A 23,636-nucleotide genomic window follows, 5' to 3' on the forward strand; every position below is an offset into this window, starting at 1 on the left:
TCGTGGTAAAGTAAGAGTCAAATGAGTCGTTTAATAACATCATCTTAAATTTTGTTCTAATAAATCAATATAAATACTGGATATTTTCGAATCACGAAACAGCAATTTCATTGTAAAGAAAAGTGATTAAAAACAAGAATTGTTGTATTAATTTAGATTTAAAATTTTTTATTTTTTATGATTTAGCAAAATATGTAATAAAATTGATGGTAATAATGTAAAAAATTTAGCGATATATATATGACAGTGATTTTTCATTGAAGTTGTATGTTCACAAGTAGAAATATAATTTCACTAATTAGGTTAGTGAACATGTATTTTTACGCATACTATTGAAACATTTTGGCCTTAACAGGTAGTGTATCGTTAAACTTAATTTAACAGTTGCAAAACGACCACTTGCTGTTGAAACCTAAACCTAATTTAAATTAATTAAAACAAACATAACTACGTCGAATGAAAGTAATTAGGTTAGGTTAAGTTTGGTTAATTCGTTTGGATTAGGTTTAAATTGAAACATTTAGCAGATATGTCGTTTTACTATTAATTGTTTAACTATTAATATTTTTTACTATTTTTTGTTTAACTATTTTAAGAAATGAAATTCGTTGGTAACGTACATTTTAGAGCCATATTTAATTTTACTAGCTCATGTCAGTGAAATTATATTTTTACTAGTAAAAATATGTATCTAATGTTGACAATGTATTCCGATACGATTGCACTAAAGTGAGAATATATTTTAACTTTTAATTCACGTTTACTGTATGTAACATACTTTACACTATTTTATTCAACACATAAGCATTAAAATATTTTATGTGTTAAATTACAGCATACATATTAAAAAAAAATTGTTTTTCTAAAAATAAATTATATAAAAATATACAAAATGTAATATTTAATAAATAATAAAATCAATGATCGGCTAGAGTTTTAGTCAGCTAAATATTTTTTTTGCTTTTGACGCAGAACCAATAATTTGATAGTACATTTTATATATATAATTTATTTTAAAATTATTTAAATATACACAGATAAATAATACTATGTATTTAAATCTATATTAAACAATTATTTATAGATAAATACACATTTAAAATTATCGGGACATTACTTACAAATTATGTAATATTTTATTTGTAGCAAAACACTTGTTGCACAATATAATAGTCAATCTGAATTGATACCTGTCTAGTGAATTGAATAATTTAAATCTAAAAATTACCCTTAGAATCTAATGAGCTAAAGAACGATTCGCTGGCCTATAATAAAACACAAAACATAAAATCTCAGATTTCCACTGAAGTGCATAACCACAATCACTCTAATTACTAGATTATAGACTCTTTATAGAAAATCTGAAAAATTAGTCATTGTTTAGGCATAATAACAAATCACGGTATAACTATCCGTTAGACGTAGACCTAAATGATAACATAGAAGTCACCTCCACTACCCACCGCGGAGTAAGTAGGAAAGTTTGCCTCTGTCATTAGGGTTATGCAGAGTCCTTCAATTAAACGATTTAGAATGTGCGGTTGAGTGAAATCGTGATTTAAATTTAATATGCCGGAATTAATATAGTGAGTCATATATGTATGTGGTGCATTAGGATCGCAAACCAGTGGCGGCGCGAGTAATTCAATACTTAAGGTCACGAGCGCTTTAATTAATCAAAACGCTGACAAAAAAGATATAATACGAATTAGGTAACGTTATACGATGGAAAGTTGAAGAAGAGTAGGTGTTTTTTTTAATAGTTAAAAAGACTAAGCGATGTGGATTTGTATAAAATATATACATATGCATTATTCACTGAGAAAGTCGAATTAAACATACTTAAATCATGTATAAATAATCATCAAAAAGTTACGTCTTTAATCACTTTAAGCAAGTTTTGTTGGATCAACTGCATGGGTTTTACAATAATATTTCTTTAAGGGTGAAATTTAGACCCTCTGCTCTTTTATAAATGATTTTAATACGACTGGCAGGCCTGAAGAGAGAGGGAAAGAGGGGACAAATTCCCGGAGCCGTTCTTCTTGAAGGGCCCGACTCTGGAAAAAAATCATAGCAAGAATATATTTATAAAAAAAATAAAAATCGACCTCAAATAATGAATCTAAATGATGTATTTCAGGTATAAGAATCATTGTTTTACCAGGGCCCGGGTTTGCTCTACTAATTCCAGTTTTCTTCTTAATGCCGATGATTTAAAATTGTTTAGATGCATTCGATATGTTGCAGACTCTTTCTTTGTACAGTAATGAACTTTTGTAAACAGTCTGCCCTTTAGTGTTATAAAGTGCCATATTGTATCAGATTATTTTCACAATCATGAAAGAAACATTTTAGCTAGAGAAACTACGGATAAAATTCTCTGAATATCTAACTAGTTTTGGTAAATTATGAAGGTTATATTTACATGTAAACTTCGTTGTAAAGAATGCAATACACTTCAGTGTTCCATCAGTTATTTATGTCTTCTATAACACATTCGCTCGTAGCATTACTGAATCAGTATTTAAGGGTTTTTAAATAACAAAATAATCTCTGAATCGAAATAGTTTATAGGTGTTTTTAAGAAATATTTTAAGTCTCCCCTCACAATACAGATAAAACTATACATAATAATGATTAAAAATATGTATTAATATATTTTTTATTTTTTTTTATTTTCAGTGGGTGTACCCCCATCAGCCGGCGGACTTCGCGACGTGTACGGAGCGGGGGCAGGGGCCGCGGGTGCTGCACCCCCGAGCCTGCCTCTAGCCGGGCTCCTTTCTCAGCATCGCCTCTTAGAACTTTCTAGATTCGGCTTACGTCATTACGATCTCGCTCAGCATATGCTGACTCAGCAGGGGGCGGTGACCAAATTATTAGGTAAGTGATGTTGATATTAACACTTTACCATCATAGGTTATATGTATCGAGATCATCTTGACTGGTTGTCGGTTTAATCGTTAACCAAAAAAATATTCAACGAGCATTACTTTAACGCTTGTATATGATACTTTATATTTTTTATTAATTTTATAAAAAATATTAAAAGCTTCTGTATTGATATAAAAATAATCCACAAAAGCCGAATAATACATAATAAATATGTTACATTAAGAAATTTAATAAAAGAAATGTGTAAGTACCAAAATTAATCAAAGCAATACAACTTTTTTCTATAATTTAGTATAAATGCAATATGAAATAATAATAAAAAAATAAATATAGAAGAATACGTAAAATTAACTCTCTCCTTGGTTTATACTACCCAATTAATAAATATGTATGAATTAACACACTACTCAAAGTATTAATATAATATCACGGGTAGCTTAAACCAATAAAAAACTATACACTCAAAACAAAAGTTTAATTTTTACATTGTTACAATAATTTGGAAGAAAATAACAACTTGTGTAGAGTACGCTCAGGATAAGGATTCCGGTTTGTTATTGTGTGCGTGAACTGTGTGGTTCAAAACAATTTCGCTCAGAATATTTTTTTTTTGTTTTAAAAGAAAATATATGTTTATTTAACATACATACATCTGAGCTGAGTTGGAAATTTCAACGGACAATTAAAAATATATTATATAATCAAAGAAACCAGACATTGATGTCATTAATAAAATATTTGCAAAATTCAAAATCTTTCACTAGTCAAAAAAATAATGAAGTCTTTAGCTATTCTTCAAAAGCAAATTATTCGCAGATTGTTTAATGGCTCGACGACTCTATTAAATCATTAGAATCCATTGAATAAATTAAAAAATTATCATTGGTGCAACGATAAGAATAATACCTTTTTTAAGCCTTACAGAGAATAGTGTAAAAAAACCAACAACGTACGGATTAATGGAAAAATAATTAAAATATTTTAATCCATGGGTAAGAGAACGAATAACTTACAGCGTATATTTGAAGCCTTGATATCAATTAACTCAAATATGTCCAAGAAATTTTGTTCTCTTAAAATTTCATTTATAAATAAAAAACAGTGGCACGAGTTTAGTGACCTACCCATGGGACAGTGGGCATATCTGGGTTAAACCAATATCAACACAAAATTATTTAAAATAAATTACTAGAGAAGATCAAACTTCTGTGCCACACTGCACTTTAATGACAAATACCAGCGTTGACGAATCAGCGACTGTCCTTAAAAGAGAAAGCGAGACAACGAAGTACACGCTACATCGCTTCTCCCTCTCATATACATGTACACACACACAATAACAAACCGGCATCCTTATCTCGAGCGTACTCTAGCGATTTTAAAAATATAAATTAGTTTTTCAGTCTCAAATAAATATAATACAATTTTAACTCTGTATAATGAGCATATTTTATATGTAATCAACAAATAAAAATTGTATGTTTTTATTCACCCAATACTGTTGATTTTCTCAGAAGTGAATGCTGTCCTAAATACTGTTTAATAAATTTTTAACTCAACAAGGATTTATTCATTAAATTAATAAAACAATAGTCACTTTAGTGTATTGTCATATAAAATCTATATACATCAGCTATATAAACACATGTTTATAAATTTTCGTTAAAAATGTTTAAAAAAAATATATATTAATGAAAATTTATCATGATTTTATTAACCGATATTTTACTAGTGACAAACAATAAAACTTTCACCAAACATTGCCTTTGGTCATTCTTCGTACGGTATCGATTCGAGCCGCGTTGAAAGCACAACTTACTACACACGAAAGCTCCTAACCGCTTAAGCACCCGCGGCTCTGATTTTCCGATACAATCCGGATCGTTAATTTTTTCGGACTCGGCAAACGAGGCGACGACTCCCACAAACCGATTCCGATCGATCTTTTGGCCACTACTGGTAAAAAACACTAATCACTACCTTTGACTCGATTCCCACAACTCCAGTGTCCCCGGGCAACCGTCCCATTTCCCCAATGTGATTTACTACACACCGAATAGATATAACCGACAGATAAAGTGAAGCAAATTAACGAATCCGTAATTAGAGTCCACCGTTCGGCTACCGATGGTTGCTTATCGGTACCATATGAAGTTTAGCCCAAAGGCTAATGTATTCGTATATCTACTGAAACTTTTGACTATTGCTTTTCCCGTGTGAACGCGCGTAACGCGTTTAGCCTCGAGTCTATCATTGTCCGAAAAAAATAATCATAAATAAATATAAATTAATAACTGGGAATCGTTGCCGTATCTGGGTCCTACGATCGGGCGCTTAAACGGTTGCATTGTAACGTTCGTGACGATTCGTATTGTGTGTATCGATCTAGTTTAATTTATTTTTCAATTTGAAAATGAGCTCGCTTTGTGTTTATACAATTCGGTGTCGAGCGGTGAAATTAATTTGGGATGGTCTCTTAATGGGTTAAAAAAGTGTTATAATTTAGATATGATTCAAGGTGGACCACATAATTTTATAAATTTTCTTAATCTTACTGATAAATAATTAAAATAAAATCGAGCTGTTTTGTGCGTAGTGACATTTATTAATACGCCTTAATAATAGTTTATAATTTTATAATAAAATCAATAAATTAGAGGCTATGATTTCAGTCAAGTTTTACAATATTAGTGGTTGTTGATTGTGTTTACCTGGTTTGCAATTAAAAATTTATAACTTTTAAATAATTTAAATTGCTGCTATTTGTTTTGAATCATTATATATATATATTATAATATTATTATTTAAAATATATTATATAGAAGCAGTGAGTTCGTCATTTTAATATTGACTTTTGTTTGGAAGGTCTCCATTTTTTTCACTGACAGAAAACTTTTTACCTTATTTTTTCATGTTTTTTCATTGAAAATCGCACACAACGAGCGCGTCCGCCCATCAAACACATCTCCATTGTGACAGCTGTCGCGTAATCGAATTCCGCCGTCGTTACTCTTTCGCCGATCGACAGTTGCCGACGTCTGACTGTGTGAACGTACTTGGGTCGGTTAAGCGATTTACAGTCCCATTGTTCCCGTCAAAATGTTGAAAGAAGAAGAAGAAGACGAACTCTCCTCGGATGTGGAGACGTCTTTTGCAACGAAACGTTTCGCTGTCTTTTCCGCTATCTACATAATGAGCGATTTTTGCATATTATTCGCGATATACCCTTTACGCGTAATTACACACAGGCGAATGGATAATGTGGCACGAAAAGATTGAAGATTACTTTATGGCGTTTTCAACGGATTTCAAGCAAATTACTGAATTTAATATAATTGCAGTGACATGTTGGAAAAAGAGGTGGCACACATTTACATACATTTATTATATTAACTATTATAAGATTGTTTTGAAATCATGTTTTGTCTTCAAAGCTTTCCTTTGATTGTCTTACTTGAATTCTCAGATTTCGAGAGGGGAAAAACTCCCGAAGAAAAAATCATAGCAAGAATTTATTCATGAAAAAAGTTAAAACCCACCTCAAATAATGAATCTGAACTAAACTACAGTTGAGATGTATAGTCCATCCAAGATGTTAACGCTCATCATCGTTGTGTTGGAAATAAGGGTTCGTGTACGCATGCATGCATACATACACAGTTTTCCGCGAATTTCTTTACACCGATAGGAGAACATTACCAATACTAAATCAGGGATGTTTTAAGGGTAAGGTGACCATACGTTGAAAATTGAATTAAAAATTATAATGTGTTATATTTTTATTATAAATTATTGTCATGGTGTGGTATTTTGTAATCAATAAAACAATTCCTGTAATATTCTATTGGTCTTTTTTAAAAATATTATATTGAACAGATATTCAACCTGGAGAGTAATACCAAAACTGCTCTCATGTTTTCGAATTAAATATGTTTATAAATAAGTGATATTTTACACTTTAAAATCAACAAATTAAATTAAAAAAGTAAAAATTAATTGCACTTGTATTTTCACATGGTCACCCTATTATATTTTCTCACCAATACTGTGACGATGAGCGTTCATATCTTGGACGGACTGTACCTATATACTGATATATTTTAGGTATAAGTTCCTTTAGCCCTTTTATTCATAGTATACAAAAAATAAAAGAAGCGGAACATTGCCTTCAAAAGCACCTACTTATATCTAGGTAATACTTTCACGATAAACATTATTATTCAAAAGGACAGATTGTAGTTTTTTGACGCGGCTCCTTTTTTGAAAAAAATTCTGGACCTCATAGATATATTTCTTTACAGTTTTATTATATTTTAATTAGCAACTAAAGTTGTGGACACACAATACGATAACACAGCGTATTACATTATAAAATAATAAAAAATATATAAATTATTTTTCTATTTGTAATTTTGAATCAAAATAAAAATAAAAAGTGGTACAATGAAATATATATCATATGCAAGGAAAACTTATCTTAATGTGTTTTTATTAAATGTTTATATAATAAATGTACCTAAAGTTTTACTATAGATCATTCTATAAAAACAATGAAATGTCTTTGAACATAAATATGGAACGTAACATTAAATTAGCATACTTTATTGCCCCATATCATTATAAATAAACAACCACAAATTATTAAAATCGTTTTCTTCGTATTAAACCATTGTGAGATTGGTGGATAAGCCAAATTAATCGTTGCATTGAAACGAACGTGAATCGAATAGCGGAAAAACGCCAAATTACACGTCTCCTCGCATAACGAAATTTTCAAGATCGATTTCCTTGATAGCGAAAAAAATGTTGGTTATTTCTGCATCGGTGAATGACGGAACAAAAACTCAAGCGAATGTGGAATACTTTTGCATATAACTTAATGCGGCTAACGGCGTGGAAACATGTGTACAGAATGAATACGCATATACGGGAATAATTATCGAAAACGTTTATTTTCTTCTGCGTGCAGTTCTCTTTTTATTATATATCAAAGAATAAAAAAAGCACGTGGTTGTATGTGTGTCACGTGTATTTGTATGAGAATCTAATTTAAACAACTCGACTCTTCCTATGTGATTATCAAAAAAAGTTGAATGGGAACGATTTGTTAGGTAGTTAGATAGTTAACTACATGGAGATGTATGGTCCATTGTTTTTAATCATACGTATGCTCTTTGATTTTGGTATTTTTTGGAATAAAAAAACGTTACCATAATAACATGAAAATGGCATTTTATGGTCACGGTCTTGACAATTGTTTATATGTATTGCTATCATATAACATGAATTTGGATTTTTTTAGAACTTAAAAAATATATCTATCTAATAAATAAATCACATTTAAACAAAAATTAAGGCAATAAAAGTTACATGTACATATTAAATGTGAGCTAAAATATCCGATATGATAATTGCAAATATTTGTAGGAAAAAATAAAATAAAAAATCCGACTATTCTTGGGATTACAATTTAATGCACATAAATAAAATATTGAGCTGTTTTTTTAAAAAAAAAATATACAAATATTTTTAAATGTGTTACAACTACTGCATTTTTATTACCGCTACATAAGAAAATATAGGTCCTTGTCAGATGCTTTAAAATATGCAAGCTTTCTTGAAAGCTTGCGTATTTTAGTAAAGGTCAAAAGTATTTGAATGGCGAAAAATTGTTAAAGGTTTTCCGAACTACTTTAATCAGCCATGTCTTTGCTTTGAAATAAACAGAATCTGCGTGAAAATTGGTAGATTCCAAACATGTATTGGCTCTTCAAACAGCTATTCAGCGAATTTAAATCTCATTTTATCAATAATACAAAGAGGTTTTTTTTATATTTATCTTGTTCGAAATTTAAAAAAATGTAAAAGAGCAACAGATTTTATTGTCAATTTTTTCTACAACCTAAATATAAATATAAAAGGTCAAAATTCTTTTGAAACATGACGCTAATATCAATTACTCTCACTATAACAAATCATCATGCTCTTTAAAGAGCATTTTTATAAACTTTATACAGATTTAAACAATAATATACTGTATAATTAAAATAACATTTATAACCTTGTATATTATAAAATTATCAAAAAAACATGTCTTAATTTCAAATACACTTAGTGTAACCTAAACTTTTTCGCTAATGCTTGTTTTTAAATGACTTTAACAAGCAAGAAAAAAGTCTGTAAATGAGTTATATGTATTTTTTTTTATATGAAGTAATATTACAGCTTACAATTAACTTACGTCATTATGCAGAAACTAGTTTGTTTTATCCCTTCAACGAGCATTTAGTCCTATACTTATCAATTAAATTAAGATAATAACAATTTTTTACTGTATTATTATAATCTTAATAAATCAGAAAATACACGTTTCTGTACATATGTAACAAGAACCCCCTTAGCCCTATAGCGCCCAAAGGCCGAAATCGGTCGATATATCGACCAATTTTGATACATTACGGTCTATAATTCAATACCTATTTATAATAAAATCATCCTTAGCATCAAAATACGTCGTTGAGAAAGCTCTTTGGTTCATATATCGACCATTTTATGAATTTTTATTTTTGATAAACTAAACAGCGGTGCGTTGACGACCGATCAAGTGCTATACTGCAGTACGTAGCAATGATACCGCTGAATAAACTAAGCAGCGACGTGCTGATAGCCAAAAACAAGCTACTGAAATATGCTAAAATAAAAAGTTAAAAAAACTGTATATAGCCAGTATTAAAATTTATAATAAAAATATCGAAAAACCAGAATGCTAAATTATTTTTACGTGATTTTAAATGTAACTAATTTTGACATTTAATAGAAAATATCCACATTTTAATGTGGTAAATATTTATTTAAATTTGCTATTTTATTTTTTATTTTTTTTTAATTTATAAAATATTAAGCAAAAATCTATTATTTAGATGCATCACAGATGTAACAGTTAAAATTCACATTCAAATTTACCCAAAAACTTTTGTAGAATAATTTTTAGATAGAACTTTTCACACTTATAATTCTTTTAATTTAAAATACTATAACTTGATATACCAATAGATTATTACAAAAAATCTAATTTAAAGTCATATAACTTTAGCATAATAATAATGAAAGCAATTTGAAATAAATTAAAATATAGATTTATTCAGAAATGTTAGTATATGACATTTATCTACTCTAAACTATGGACTGAACCAATCACAAAATAGATACAATGTAATAATGTATTAAATTTGCACATAATAAAATAAAGATCATGTTACTGTAAATCACTTTATCTTTATATGTAGTTCTTAAATATTAAATTTAATTGTACATATATAAAAAAAGTAAAACACGAGTTTCATTGATATGGTCTATAAACTTTTTTCATAAATCGCTTGCTACATTACGATTCTTAAGCATAACGCGCAATTGTATTGTACAACACCACAATAATAACAGATTGTTGGCAGACTACAAACAAACTTGAAACGGTTACGAGGCGACAAATTAAAATAGTCTCTTTACACGAACGGTTATGGTTACGCGTTTAGCTCCTAAGGCGCGAACTACCATGTAAAACGGTCCCAATTTTCATTAATTACACGTGCAATTAACTAACCGCCTCGGCGAGAAATTGAAATGAGATCTGCGCTTATTATTTGAGAAACTCGTCTCGGTGGAAACACAATTACCAACACGTAAACGGCTATTAGTTATCGGGTTGCTCATAGTACGATTGCCACCTATGCTTCGAATGTTGATACTATGGCGTTATTATCACAGATGAAGACATTTTTCCGATATCGATCTATGTTTTTTTCCTTCTACGTAAATTAGTGTTAATAATCGCAGTGTTTATGCTAAGCGTCGTGTAATTATTTATAATGTGCTATAGCATTAAAGGCTGACGGTGTTGCGTTAATGAAATTCCGAGGACATGCTACAATATATTACGTATCCTTTAAATATAAACTATTCATAACTTACGATCTAAAGGTAGATGTCACTATGTACGATTTATCCCAATTTTATTTTAATAATATATCACAATTTTTATTCGTAAAATTAAAAAATGATTGCAATATTTTTTTTATGTTGTTAAATTGGTATTAATTACGATTATCCAGACACGATAGAAATTTAAAGAAATGAGGTCTCAGATATTTTATGCCCGATTTAAATTTAATTATTCATATGATAATAATCCATGAGATTAAGCAAAATCTTAGAAAATTGATTTTTCATTAATCAATTGAAATAATAATTATGTAAAAATTAATAACTATGATTTTTCACAGCACACTAACAAAAAAACACTTCATTAGGTTTTCAAACTTTAAGGTATTAAAGCTGGTAGAGCTAGTCAAATGTTATACATTTAGCTAAATTTATAATGTAAAATTTTAGAAATATAAAAGCAATCTATGTGGTCACTTACGCGATAAGATATTGTATTTTCATTTTTAGTTTTAGCAATTATAATTATTTAATGTGCAGACTTTTTCAATGAGTCAATTTTTCTATTAAAAATGCATATCTTTTTCTTTGATCAGCATAAATACAAAGTTGAGCTAAAGCCAAAGAACTTATGATAAAACACACATTGCATCAGGTGTATCTGAATTGCAAATAAACATGAATCTAAAATTTTAATAATTTTTATCGTACTTCCGCCTTGGTCTATTTTTATTTGACACTATTATTGTATTATTAGATTTTAAAGAAACCACACGTTATATATAATTTTATTTTTAAGTGTAGATGTGTCAGTCAGTCGACAGTCGGCTGTTACGTTGGCACTGAGTACGAAAATATATTACTATAAACCATATTACCATATAAAGTCTAACATGTTAATAATTTGTTCGCGGAACATTAGTGTTCTGCAGCACATAGTTTAAAAAATAGCTCAACTGCTTAAAATTAAATTTAAAAAAAATATAAAAATAGTTAACTATAAAAAAAAATACAAAACAACACGGCAAAAAGATTTAATAGTATACGTGATGTAACTGGCCCTTTTCCTTATGACATCATGAATGAGTTGTCTGAATTTTTATACTAGTAAGGACATGCTATCAAACATACTGAAGAACTATTCAAAACATTAATACGGACTTTGAGGTGAGATTATGTGATTTTTTGACTTACATTGCTAAAATATTATGATAAAATTTTACAGAGTTAATTTTTCAATATCCAAGTAATTTAAAATTGTATCAACTGTAAAACAACCTAAGAATTTGCTATTTTTTATATGAAAGATAGAGTCAATTCTATTCATATGCTTTAAAAATATATGTTTAAAAAAATCTGAGTACAATTATGATGATATAAGTTTTTTTTATCAAAAACAATGGCGCCGGCCGCCATTGCGATCGGCACTCGCCTCATTTGCAGTCGATTTCCTATCGTAACGGTACACGCCATTGTTTCGCCGCACTCTGAACCGCGATTATCCCCGCGTCGATCTCTTTTTGCATTTCACCAATTAAATACTATTTCCCATTGTGTGTTTTCGACACAAAACACAAGCGCGCCGTCTAATTGCATATGGCCACCGGGCGCCATTTGCATTTTTGACGGCGGCGGCCAACTGAAACCGCGTGTGACGCGCGTCTAACGGACGCACAGACGGCCGCCATATTCGGTTACAAAATTTGTGAACAATGTTCGAAACGTTTTTTTCTTCTCTCTTTCTCATTGAAGATATTTATAAGTGTGTGCGAGAGTAATATTAGCGATGCGTCAAAATATCGAGTGTCGACACAATGACTTGTTTCGGTATATTGAATTTTAAGCGAGGTGTACAGGTGTGGGTTAATATTGTGTATGTATATAAATATGTCTTATTAAATACAATTAAAACTGCTATTTAATTTTACAATGGTATACTAAACAATAATATGCAATAAGGCAAATCACTGATTTGGTGACGGTGATGGGAAAGTCGCTTTTTTTCTAACATATCAATAACACAGCTTTAGATAACAAAATATTTACTCAATGTAATACTGATTTTCAGTGTATAAACCCAATAAATGTATTTTAAGCTTTTGAATGTAAGCAATACATTTAAAAAGCTTTGCCCATAAGAAATATATTCTATGTACACAATATGCTGGAACAGTTCTCGAAAAGTTATAAGCAAGTAAACCATTTTAATTATACAATGACTGCTTAGATTATAGTTCAAGATAGCTTTTGAAATCATAAACTAGTGTATAATTTTATCAAAACTGGAGAGCATAGTTATCAGTAATATAGTCTTTAATTGCTTGTTAATGACTTAAGCTAATGGTTAAATAATGTATATATATATATTTAAAAGGGACAATCAATTCTCATGAATTACCATAGAGGTTTAAATCAGTAACATTATGATTTATAATATATATTAATGATAAAATAAATAGTATTAAAAAATATTGTGCAATTCTAAAAAACGTTTAATAACATAATAAATGGAGTATTTTAGAAAGGTGGTAAAAGTACAATATAATTTATGTATATATATAATATTATGATAAATCATGAAAATAGTATTGATTTATTAAATGATGATATTATTTAATTTAATATTAGAAGATTATAACTACATAATAATAAAAATAGTTTGTTTAGAATGAGATATATGTAAATTCTAAATAAAAATAAAACACTGTTTGTTATTATATTATGTTATAAATAAATGATCCCTTATATTAATTAAATTTTTAAAAAATAACAAATAGGGTATTAAGTTTAGTCTTTAATAAAAATATATTTATATATATGTCTATATTATAAAAAATATATTTTTAAATATGACTATAAAATATGAGTACATAAAAATAAATTTAATACATAGAAATAGCCACAAAATTACGAGTATATCACATTATATTGCATCAAAATGCTTTATAGCAAAAAATTCTGCAGAACAACAAAATTATTGGTTTTTTTATATAGATTTCCATAAACATTTTTTTAATATCATATCTAAAAACTAAGTATTTTAATAAATACTAATACTAAAATTCTGTATTTTTACTTAATTCATCCTCTCTTGTTATAACTATGACTTTTATTTTATTTTTATAATTTTTTCTTTTAAACTAAAAAATTCTTAATAATCAAAGTTTTAAGAATGAAATATTCTGTATATTTTCATACAAAGTGTATTAATAAGTATCACTTTAGAGTCTATTAAAAATACTTGTATTAGTGCAAAGTACTTTGCAATAATAAGTAATATTTGGAAGTACTGGAATTTAATTTAAAAGTAATAAGGCGCCATATAAAATACATACAAAATACTACAAACCTACAGTTTTTATATTATATGTTATGTTAATTATTGTATCTCACATTCTAATTTTCTCTTGAAAACTAATTAGTAACTAAAAACTTTTTTTTATCTTAAAGCAATAACCATGTCTTTATTTGTATTTATAATTTTGTAATGAACGTTACTTTAGTCTTTTAGAAAAACGACACAACGAAAAAAAAATTATAAATGCAAGGCCAAAAAACAGATAAAGAACCACAAAATAATATTAATTTTACACTTTTGCCCTAAATATTATAAAACAAAAAATCTGTAGATATAAATACAATAATTTTGTATAATATGCAATATTAAACAATATTTTGATGTAATAGAATTTCATAATATAAATCCATATTTTAATATGAACATGTTTCAATAGTGAAAATACTATTAATAAAAATGAAATAATCCATACTTATCTACAAACATAATTGTGGATTTTTTTAATACTTTTTCTAAGTTAATGTTATCATACTTTTAGTTTTTAATATAGGCTTACCAAATGGAACTTATCATTTTTTTGTATATTAACGTTATATTATGTTTTTTTTAAATACCTTAAAAACATCTATGAGCTTAAGTAGTTTATTAATAGAAAATTTTCTATACCTAATATGTACGACCTAGCTTTTAACAATATTGATCCGTGATATTAGGAAAATCTAGGTAAACCTCATCTGTGAAGATCGATTGGAGTTATATATACACTATATATATAAAGTAATCATTAATTTTGCTATCTCAAATATATAAAAACAAAGACATATTATATATTTTACTAACATAACTAAACTAAATTAAACATAGAATTAAACCAAATTCATATTAAAATAGCCTTACTTTGTGTTGTGATTTTATCTATTCAAAAAATATAATTAGATTATAAAAATATAAATTTAACAAGTTTACAGCTTTTACCGATTAGATTATTTTAAGCTCGTGCTTCTAATTCTACTTAAACTATTGAGCAATTGCCCTAGAAATATGCATATGTACTTTAAATATGCATTCGTGAGCTTCGAAAGTCACACATCACGTGACACAACTGACCACAAATTGGTTCACCTCAGTAGAGTAAAAATAAAGCATTTGGTCTTCGTTTTCGCAGCTCGAAAATATCATTTGCGTGACGTTCTCTTATAATAATTCGTCACCTGCTTAAACTCTTCTGCAGAAGCAGAATACGAATATTAACTGTTTTTTATTCTTTCTTACAAGAGCTACGTTCGTTCTCACGAAACATGTCATGGATCCGAGTATCGATCCAATTACTCTAAATAAATGGATTTTTATCATTTGAAACGAGATACGGAGGCGTTGAAAGAGAACAGTAAGAATCAATTTGCCGATTTCTAAGAAGTGTTTGAAGCCACGGACACGTTTGGGAGTTAGAGAAGAAAAAAAATCGTTCGGTAGCTTGGCAGTCGGATCCATTATCGAGATGACCGATCAATAAGCGCCGTTCGAGTGTAAATTACTTTGTGTCCAAATAGTTGATACTGGCTGATGCCTAAATGACATAATTGATTAATGCGACTCACAAAGCGTGGCAAAGAGGGTTTCTATGAATGGGAAAAAGTCGTTAACGTAACAAGACTGAGGCAAATTATATATTATAGAATCTATCAAAAGTTGCTATTCAGAGGGTAGGAAGTGTTCAATTTGCATGACAATGAATCTTTGAACCCTTTGAAGGGTCGGAATTTGACGGTGTGGCGATTTAATTCTTCGAGGCGATGCTTAGACGCACGCGAAACCGCAAAATGGACAGTTAATCAAGCCAACAATGTAATTATGCACTTATGTGGTGCATTATCTTTAATTTGTGTCACATATGGAGAACGCATCGAATACCTACTCGATAATAAAATTAGAGTCGCTTGATTTATTGCATATAGTTACAATTTTGCTATTATACAGTAAATGTTTTACAATTTAAGATTTAAGTACACCAAATATGACTTCAAAGTCATGAAATAAAAAAAAGATAATTACTTAAAGACTTATTAAAATTTATTTCTGAAGCTTGTTTTTAATGAGCTTGCGATAGTTGATTTTATTATTATTACAATATGAATAAACTGTAAATACGAAACACACAAAAATATCTGTAAAAAAGTTCATAAGTTAAAGTCTTTTTTTATTTATGATAAAGAGGAAAATTATGTACCTAATTTTATGCCTTAAAAATATTTAATTATGATTATTGTAAAATTATGTAAATTAAACATATAAACTTTTTCGTGTATTTAATTTTTCAGCTAACAATAAAAAAAACTTTTAAAACCTCTTCCTTGATTTTTAAAAAAAATCATTTGAAGCAATTTTTAATTTTTTATATTAAAATGATTAAGATTTTATATTTAATTAGGGTAAATAAAAACAATGCCATGATATTCCTCATGTGCTATGTATTTAATAAATAGTTGGTAAATATTTACAAATTTGATTTTATCTAAGATAATAATTTCAACTATTATTTATAAAGTTTTATCAATTAACCATTAACACAATTTGTCTAAGTTAATTAAAAAAAATTAAATATAAAAAAGTGAGCGATTAAAAATGTTTAGTAACTATTAATTAAAATAACTTGTAAGAAACCATTTTTGAGGTTATATTTGCCTAATAAATAAATATTAAAACCAGCTGTAAAATATATTTATAAGCTAAAAATATTTGTATTTAAATTGTATAAACATGTTATAGTTTAGTATATATTGCTTTACATATTAATAAAAACAATAAAAACATAATTATACTAATTTATATTTTAGATAAATATTTGTTATCGTTATATATTTATATTAAACATATTTTTTTAATGAATTATAAACACACGAATATAGAAAATTAACCCTTCATTTTATGATTTTTATCGTGGAAAAAAATATTAAAGCTTAAATATTACTTAATATAACAACGAAATAATAATAATAAAAAATATATTGAAAGTCAAATTCTAAAAATTTTACTACAAAACAGTATGTTGCAAATATGCAACATTATGAAAATAAGGAATTAATAAATAAATATAATTACGGTTTAGAAATTTTTGCCAATTTGCAAGACCATGAAACGAAGAGCTAGTGAATTTTATTTTAAATAAAATATATTTTATTACTCATTAAAAGCTTAGTTAAATTACAATTTATTTATTAATTAGAAAGCTTATTTTTCTTTGCTAACAAATATAGAATTTTTTTATAACTTTTAACTATTGCTTTGACTCTTTTTAATTAAAAACTTGGTATAAAAGTTATTAAAATATTTTTTTTATTATATATCAGTACACCCATCCCCCGATTTACGCAATAAATACGTTTTTCGCAAACTACGCGTAAATGGAAACAGCGTAAGGAACTCATACAAAATCATAAGATTAGTACCATTATATATAAAAACTGCGTAAATAATGAAGTCATTGATTTCCTATTCAATCCGAAAAATCTGCGCAAAAAGATACAGTTCATTATAAATATAAAAAAATAATTTTAGTTGTATTTTAAAAATTGTAGTAGATACATGTAATACGTAATGAGTATGTTTATCATAATATTTTTTTATAAAACATCACATTATTGCTTTTAAACTTTTCTTCATAACTGGTTCGAAATCATCATTAGAAGAACTGGTCATGTTATCTTGAGTAGTTATTTTTCATAAATTCTTCATATTTCTTTATACTGTGTATTCACATTTTCATACTGTACACAAGTATTTTGTAAGTCTCTTTAGAATTTGAGCACGCGTTCCATATTTGAATGTTTTTTTAATTTTCTGGCTGTCTAGAGAGCTTCATCTAATTTTTTTTAATAAATAATGCTGGTTTGATATATTTATTTTCACTTTCAGTGATTTCATTATCTGATTCAGATATTAGAATATGCTAAGCATCTTCGATTATCACCTCATCAGTAAACAATTCTTCGATATCATTTATATTTAAGTCTTTTAATTTGAGAAAAATCCCTATTTCTGGATGTTACGACAATATAAATATTTTGCAACCACTTCTGGCCATATAAAAAAAAATACATTTTTCTTGACCGCGTAAATCGAAGAATGGGTGTACATTATATTGTATATATTAATATTATAATACTTTATATTAAACAACATTTTTTTTCGATGGGTATTATAGTCAAGACTACAAATTACAATATTATTTACTACAAATTACAATGATTCAAGATTAAAAGATGACTCGGACGATATTAGCGAAATGTTAAAAATAAAAACCTCTAATTTTTAAACAATTGGTTAAAAAAAATGTGTCAATTATTTTCGATGCATATCACAATCTAAGTGAATGCTCCTTTCAAGCTTCGACTTTTCAAACCAATATAGGTTTCGACATTTCAGATGATTATAAAAAACTTAAGAGCTCGATAGAAATTTCGCTATTCAGAGTTTAAGCAGATTTTTGTTAAATTAACAGACACTAATTGTTGTTTTAATTTATTTAATACACCATAATTTGGAGAAATAAAAATAAAAACATGAGGCGATTTAATCTTTAGAATCAGTGACTACGTCTTTACTTAAACTTAAATTTAATTAATAATATAAAATAATTAAATATATCCTGCTTTCAATACATAAATAAAATTAGTAGGCCCTTTTTGTATTTTTACGATTTTTTTCATTACTACTTGTCTTATTATTACTATAAGGTTTATTTTATTTTTCTAATGTTTATTATTTTATGTTACATATATTTGACAGAAAGTCAAATATATGTAACAAAAAATAATGTTCATCAATGTTTGTTGTATTTAATTTTTTTACTACTTTGTCTGGAATCGATTACCTTTGGCGCCATTTTTTGTGAAATTGAAACTCCTATGACGGCAAAAGCACCCCTGGATTACGGTGTACTCTCGCCATAATGAATGCAAACGGATGACTTTTGTGTCGTAATTGGTGTGCGTGTTGAACACAGTTGACCATGGCTTTATCGCTCCGGGCGCTCACCAATAATACGAGCAATTATTATTAAGTCCTGACACCAGACGCACACACGCGTGCAATAATACACAGGGCCGTTTCAGCATTAGGTACTATCCTAATGAATAATAATATAACTTTTAAAATCATCTAGCATGCGTATCTGCAGGTCTTATGATTTTTTATTTAATTAAAAGTATCACTACATGTTCTTGATACATTTGCATCAAACATATATGTACATATTAATTAGCAATTAATAATAATTTTATTATTATCTTAAAAATATATTATATCGTGTTGTGTATGTGTCACGCTACGTTTAATATTTGTTGGGTAAGCACAAATTCACGTTTCGTTGTAAAACGGACAAAACGTCAGTCGTGCAAATGCGTTTCGTGAGCATATACATTTTTCTTTTAAATAAAATATAATAACGTCAGTGGTGTAGTAATATATATATATTATACATATTGATATATGAAAATCATATGTACAACTTAATGATAAATAAATACATTTTATCAGCACTAATTAAATCGATACATTTTTTTTATTTTGGTTGCGATTTAGGCAGCTAATTGATTGTTTAAAAAATGTTAAAGAATCGCTAAAGCAAGTGATCTTCTAACGAGATGGCAGATAGGTTTTTTAAATGAATTAAATATTTTAATTTGTGCGCATTGTATTTTACGATTAATAAGTGCGGAAATCAGTCACCGATATTAGTGCACTTAGTTCTTGACACTAATTTACAGTTGTAATGATTTAAGCTGCAAAAAAATGATTTCGGCAGGTGAATTATACCCATCGCTAAAAACTAAGTTTTCTTTAGAAAAATTCTTTAGACTTTCATTTTTGTTTAAACATAGTAAATACCACTTGTCGCATATTATAATACGATAATTAAATGGGTCGTTTTTATAAGGTTAAAAACTTTTTAATTTAGTTCTGCGAAACTCATTACTTTTGTGTATGTTTTAAGTGATCCAAAACTTTTTAATTGCTTTCACACACGTGGTTATTTTTGTTGCTGTTTAATACATATGAGCTAAAGTAGCTCATTAATGAAGAATTTTCAATAACTAATATTTACGACATGACAAATAATAAATTAAAAATAGTATATACGAATAAATATATTTACACTTTAAATGGAAAACTACAAGGTAGCCACTTTTGGGGATTAGTTTTAATATGGTAAAAATAACTAAAGTCATTTTTATTCTGAAAAAAATGCATTTTCTATCGCGCTTCCTTTCCAAACAAAGAATAGTTTTCCATCTGCCCTCAAATTAGCAAATCACGCATATTTTATATTTTTAATTCGGATGAGGATGTTAGTGTTCCAATTGCATCGCTTTTTGAACACACCCGTGAAATATATTAACGCTTTGAAGGTAAAACACCCACGTAGCCACTTTTGGCAATTAGTTTTAAAGGATTAAAAATGCCTTCGCACGTCTATCGCGTTTCCTTTCCACACAAAGAGTAGTGTTTCCGGTGGCTTACGAATGTATTAAAAGAGAAACCATATAATATTATATAATACTACTGCAATTATTGAGCCGCAACCTCAATTTTTTATCTCTCTTTCATTGTTATTATTTATATTTAAGACGAGCTAATATTTCTTTCCATTTGTTCGAAATGGTTTTAAATAATAATTTTAAATATATTTCTTTGGTTATATAATTATACCCAATTTTTATTTAATAAATACAGGTCAATCCCTATTTAATAAATTTAAATCATTTTGGTTTTGAAAAAGGTAACACGACTTTTGCTGTGGCTGATCTTATAAAATAAAATAATATTTTGTATTTTTTTTAGTATCTATATAGTCTGTTAACTGCAATGGTATAACAATTTTGAGCATGAAATCCAAAGACATGAAGTATGTCTTTTTCTATGGGTTAAATTACAGAAAATCTTACAAATAGTTTTTTTTTTTTTTGCCCTAAGAAATAAATAAATAAAAGGGAGAACGAATTAATAAATACCCAGGTGAATGGCTTTAGCCAGGAAGTAAAAAAATAATTATTAGACACTGTAACCATACTTTTTTAACTTTTTTTGTTTGCATATTTATTATAAATTTTTCAGCAAATTAAGTTTTTCAAACTAGCTGAATATAAGCAATTTCATATCAATACTTCAGAATAGCTCTATACCAAATAGATTTTATGTACTGGAAATGGACAATCTGATGTGCTTACATTTTGCACATAAATAGTGAACTATTTAGAGAACTAACACGAATCGTTTTTTTGTACATTTAGACAGGTAATATATTTCTAATACATAAGTATAAGTTGCATTCTGAGCTTCAAAAGCTGAATTGAAAAAAATTGCCAAAAAATGTAAGCAATTTTTTGACAATGCGCCTTTTCTTATTTTCATCAATTGATTAGGAAAACTTTTTTTATTCAAATTAAAACAATTACATAAATTTACCTTACAACAAGCAGTGTTTCTTGCGTTTTGAATATAACTATATGTACATATAAACCCAATTATTACATTGTTTTTTTATTAAATACCTTTGTGAAACGTACAATAAACACAAAACATATGTAAGCTTTTCTTTCATACTTATTTCTTATATAAAATAAGTTTTAAGTAACAGCAACTATAAAATTGATTATTTGTAAGATATATTTTAGAGCTCTAAGAGATTGTCAAGAAACTACTGTAAAAAAGGTTGTGAACTACTGTGATTAGTGACATACATTTCTTGGATAAAGAATATAATGCAAAAACATTTTTTTATCTCTGGTATCAATTGCTATAATTGTTAAAAAATGTAATATGGTAAATTATTAGTTATACCAAAATATAATATTATATTATTAAATTTACTAATATTTTTTTAATAAAAGTATACAAAAAAAAAAATAGCAATAAAAATAAAAATATTCTTAGCAATTATTTATATAAAATATAAATAAAGCAGCTATTATTTAGTGACATGTACAATGAGCATTTTTAAAATATTTTTTTTTTATATAATTTAATTTAAACCTAGTTTTCTTTAATAAATGTATATAAATTAAAATTTTATATTTTAGTGTATAAAACTAATTGGATAATAACATATATTAAGATATTATAAATCAAGGCAATATTATTATTTTATATAATATATGGATGTAATAATCAGGGGTTTTACTATATATAAATAATGTCAATAAAAAGTGACTTTTAAGGTCACATTTTATTGATAACAATAAATAAATTATTGCTATAATTTACCTTATATAAATAAAATCAATAAAAATGCCACTCAATTTAGATGACTAAAAATCATATATATTTACAATTATTTGAGTTATGGTCATCAAAATCTGATTATAATTATAAAAATACTACAACATTTGATTGATAATATCATTAATCTAGACTAGCTTGTATTTCTTATTACAAATTAACTGCAATGTTATTAATTCAATATTTTATTATATACAATATATACATAAGCTACTGTAGATTAAGGTCAAATTTAGAACGTATCTAGATGTAAAAATGTACAAATGGAACGGTAACATTCTTTATTTATCACTAGTTACAATGAACTACTTAAGTAAAAATAGCAATTCTGCATAGTAAATTAATATTTAAAACGATAATTACAAAGATATTATAGTATGCATGCGCATCTGTTCCTATCACTATGCTCATTCCACTCTTCTTTAGTTTGACAATCCAGGCAATAATACTGCCATCGTGAATTATATTGTTCCATACGCAATAGCGACTAGAGTATAAACCCTTTATATGATATGAAATTTTCTTTATCAACCGGTAGATAGGAACAAGCTATTTAGAATTTTCTACTAGTACACGCTACCTTCTTACATTTACGCGACCATGACGATTAATAAATACTAGACGAGAATCTTGTCGTCATCGTTCTACAAAAAAATTATTAAATAACTTCATACCAAAAAAATTTAGTAATCCACAAACATGCAGTGTCTATAAATCGAAAGCTGATTTGATTGATTGATGGAACGAATGGGGAAATATCACACGTAATAGGTTTGAACAGGGAAAATGTTGGAAAAGTGTGTTGAGGTGTTGCCATATAAAATTTGTGCCATCATGAGCGATGTTCGTGTGCGTATGCACGCAGGCACGCCCATGCGCGAACGCCTGCGAAAATTGCCTCGGAAATTGTCGGATAATCGGTAACATAACGTATAAAAGGTTGTGCATAACTATGCACTTACGTGCATGAAATGTTAATTACGCGCCCGTTTCACCGCTTTTCTCAGGAGCCGTGCGCAGTGGCGGGTATGTGTGGGGGTGTGGAGTTTTCGGCGAAATAAATTATGAACGCTGATGATGTCATTAAAAGTAATTTGATGCAGAAAAAATATATGTCTCAGTGGCATACTTCAATGTCCAAATATCAAGAAAGAGGAATCTTTTATTAAACATTTAATATAAATGTGAAAATTAAAAAAAATATCTTTTGATATATATTTGATAA

General features: G+C 27.7%; 1 protein-coding gene across 2 annotated transcripts in view; it reads left to right on the top strand.

Annotated features, from left to right (window-relative positions):
- The window catches only part of LOC148233509 (paired box protein Pax-6-like), a 66,119-nt gene that overhangs the window by 15,422 nt on the left and 27,061 nt on the right, over positions 1–23,636 (top strand). For both annotated transcript variants that reach the window (XM_088189677.1, XM_088189678.1), the window contains exon 2: positions 2,686–2,886. In XM_088189677.1, coding sequence (XP_088045803.1) covers positions 2,686–2,886 — 201 coding nt within the window. The remainder of the gene's footprint in view (positions 1–2,685; positions 2,887–23,636) is intronic.

Source organism: Plectrocnemia conspersa, unplaced genomic scaffold (genome assembly GCF_051122295.1).
Source record: "Plectrocnemia conspersa isolate PC_06_02 unplaced genomic scaffold, ASM5112229v1 ptg000008l, whole genome shotgun sequence".
Lineage (NCBI taxonomy): Eukaryota > Metazoa > Arthropoda > Insecta > Trichoptera > Polycentropodidae > Plectrocnemia > Plectrocnemia conspersa.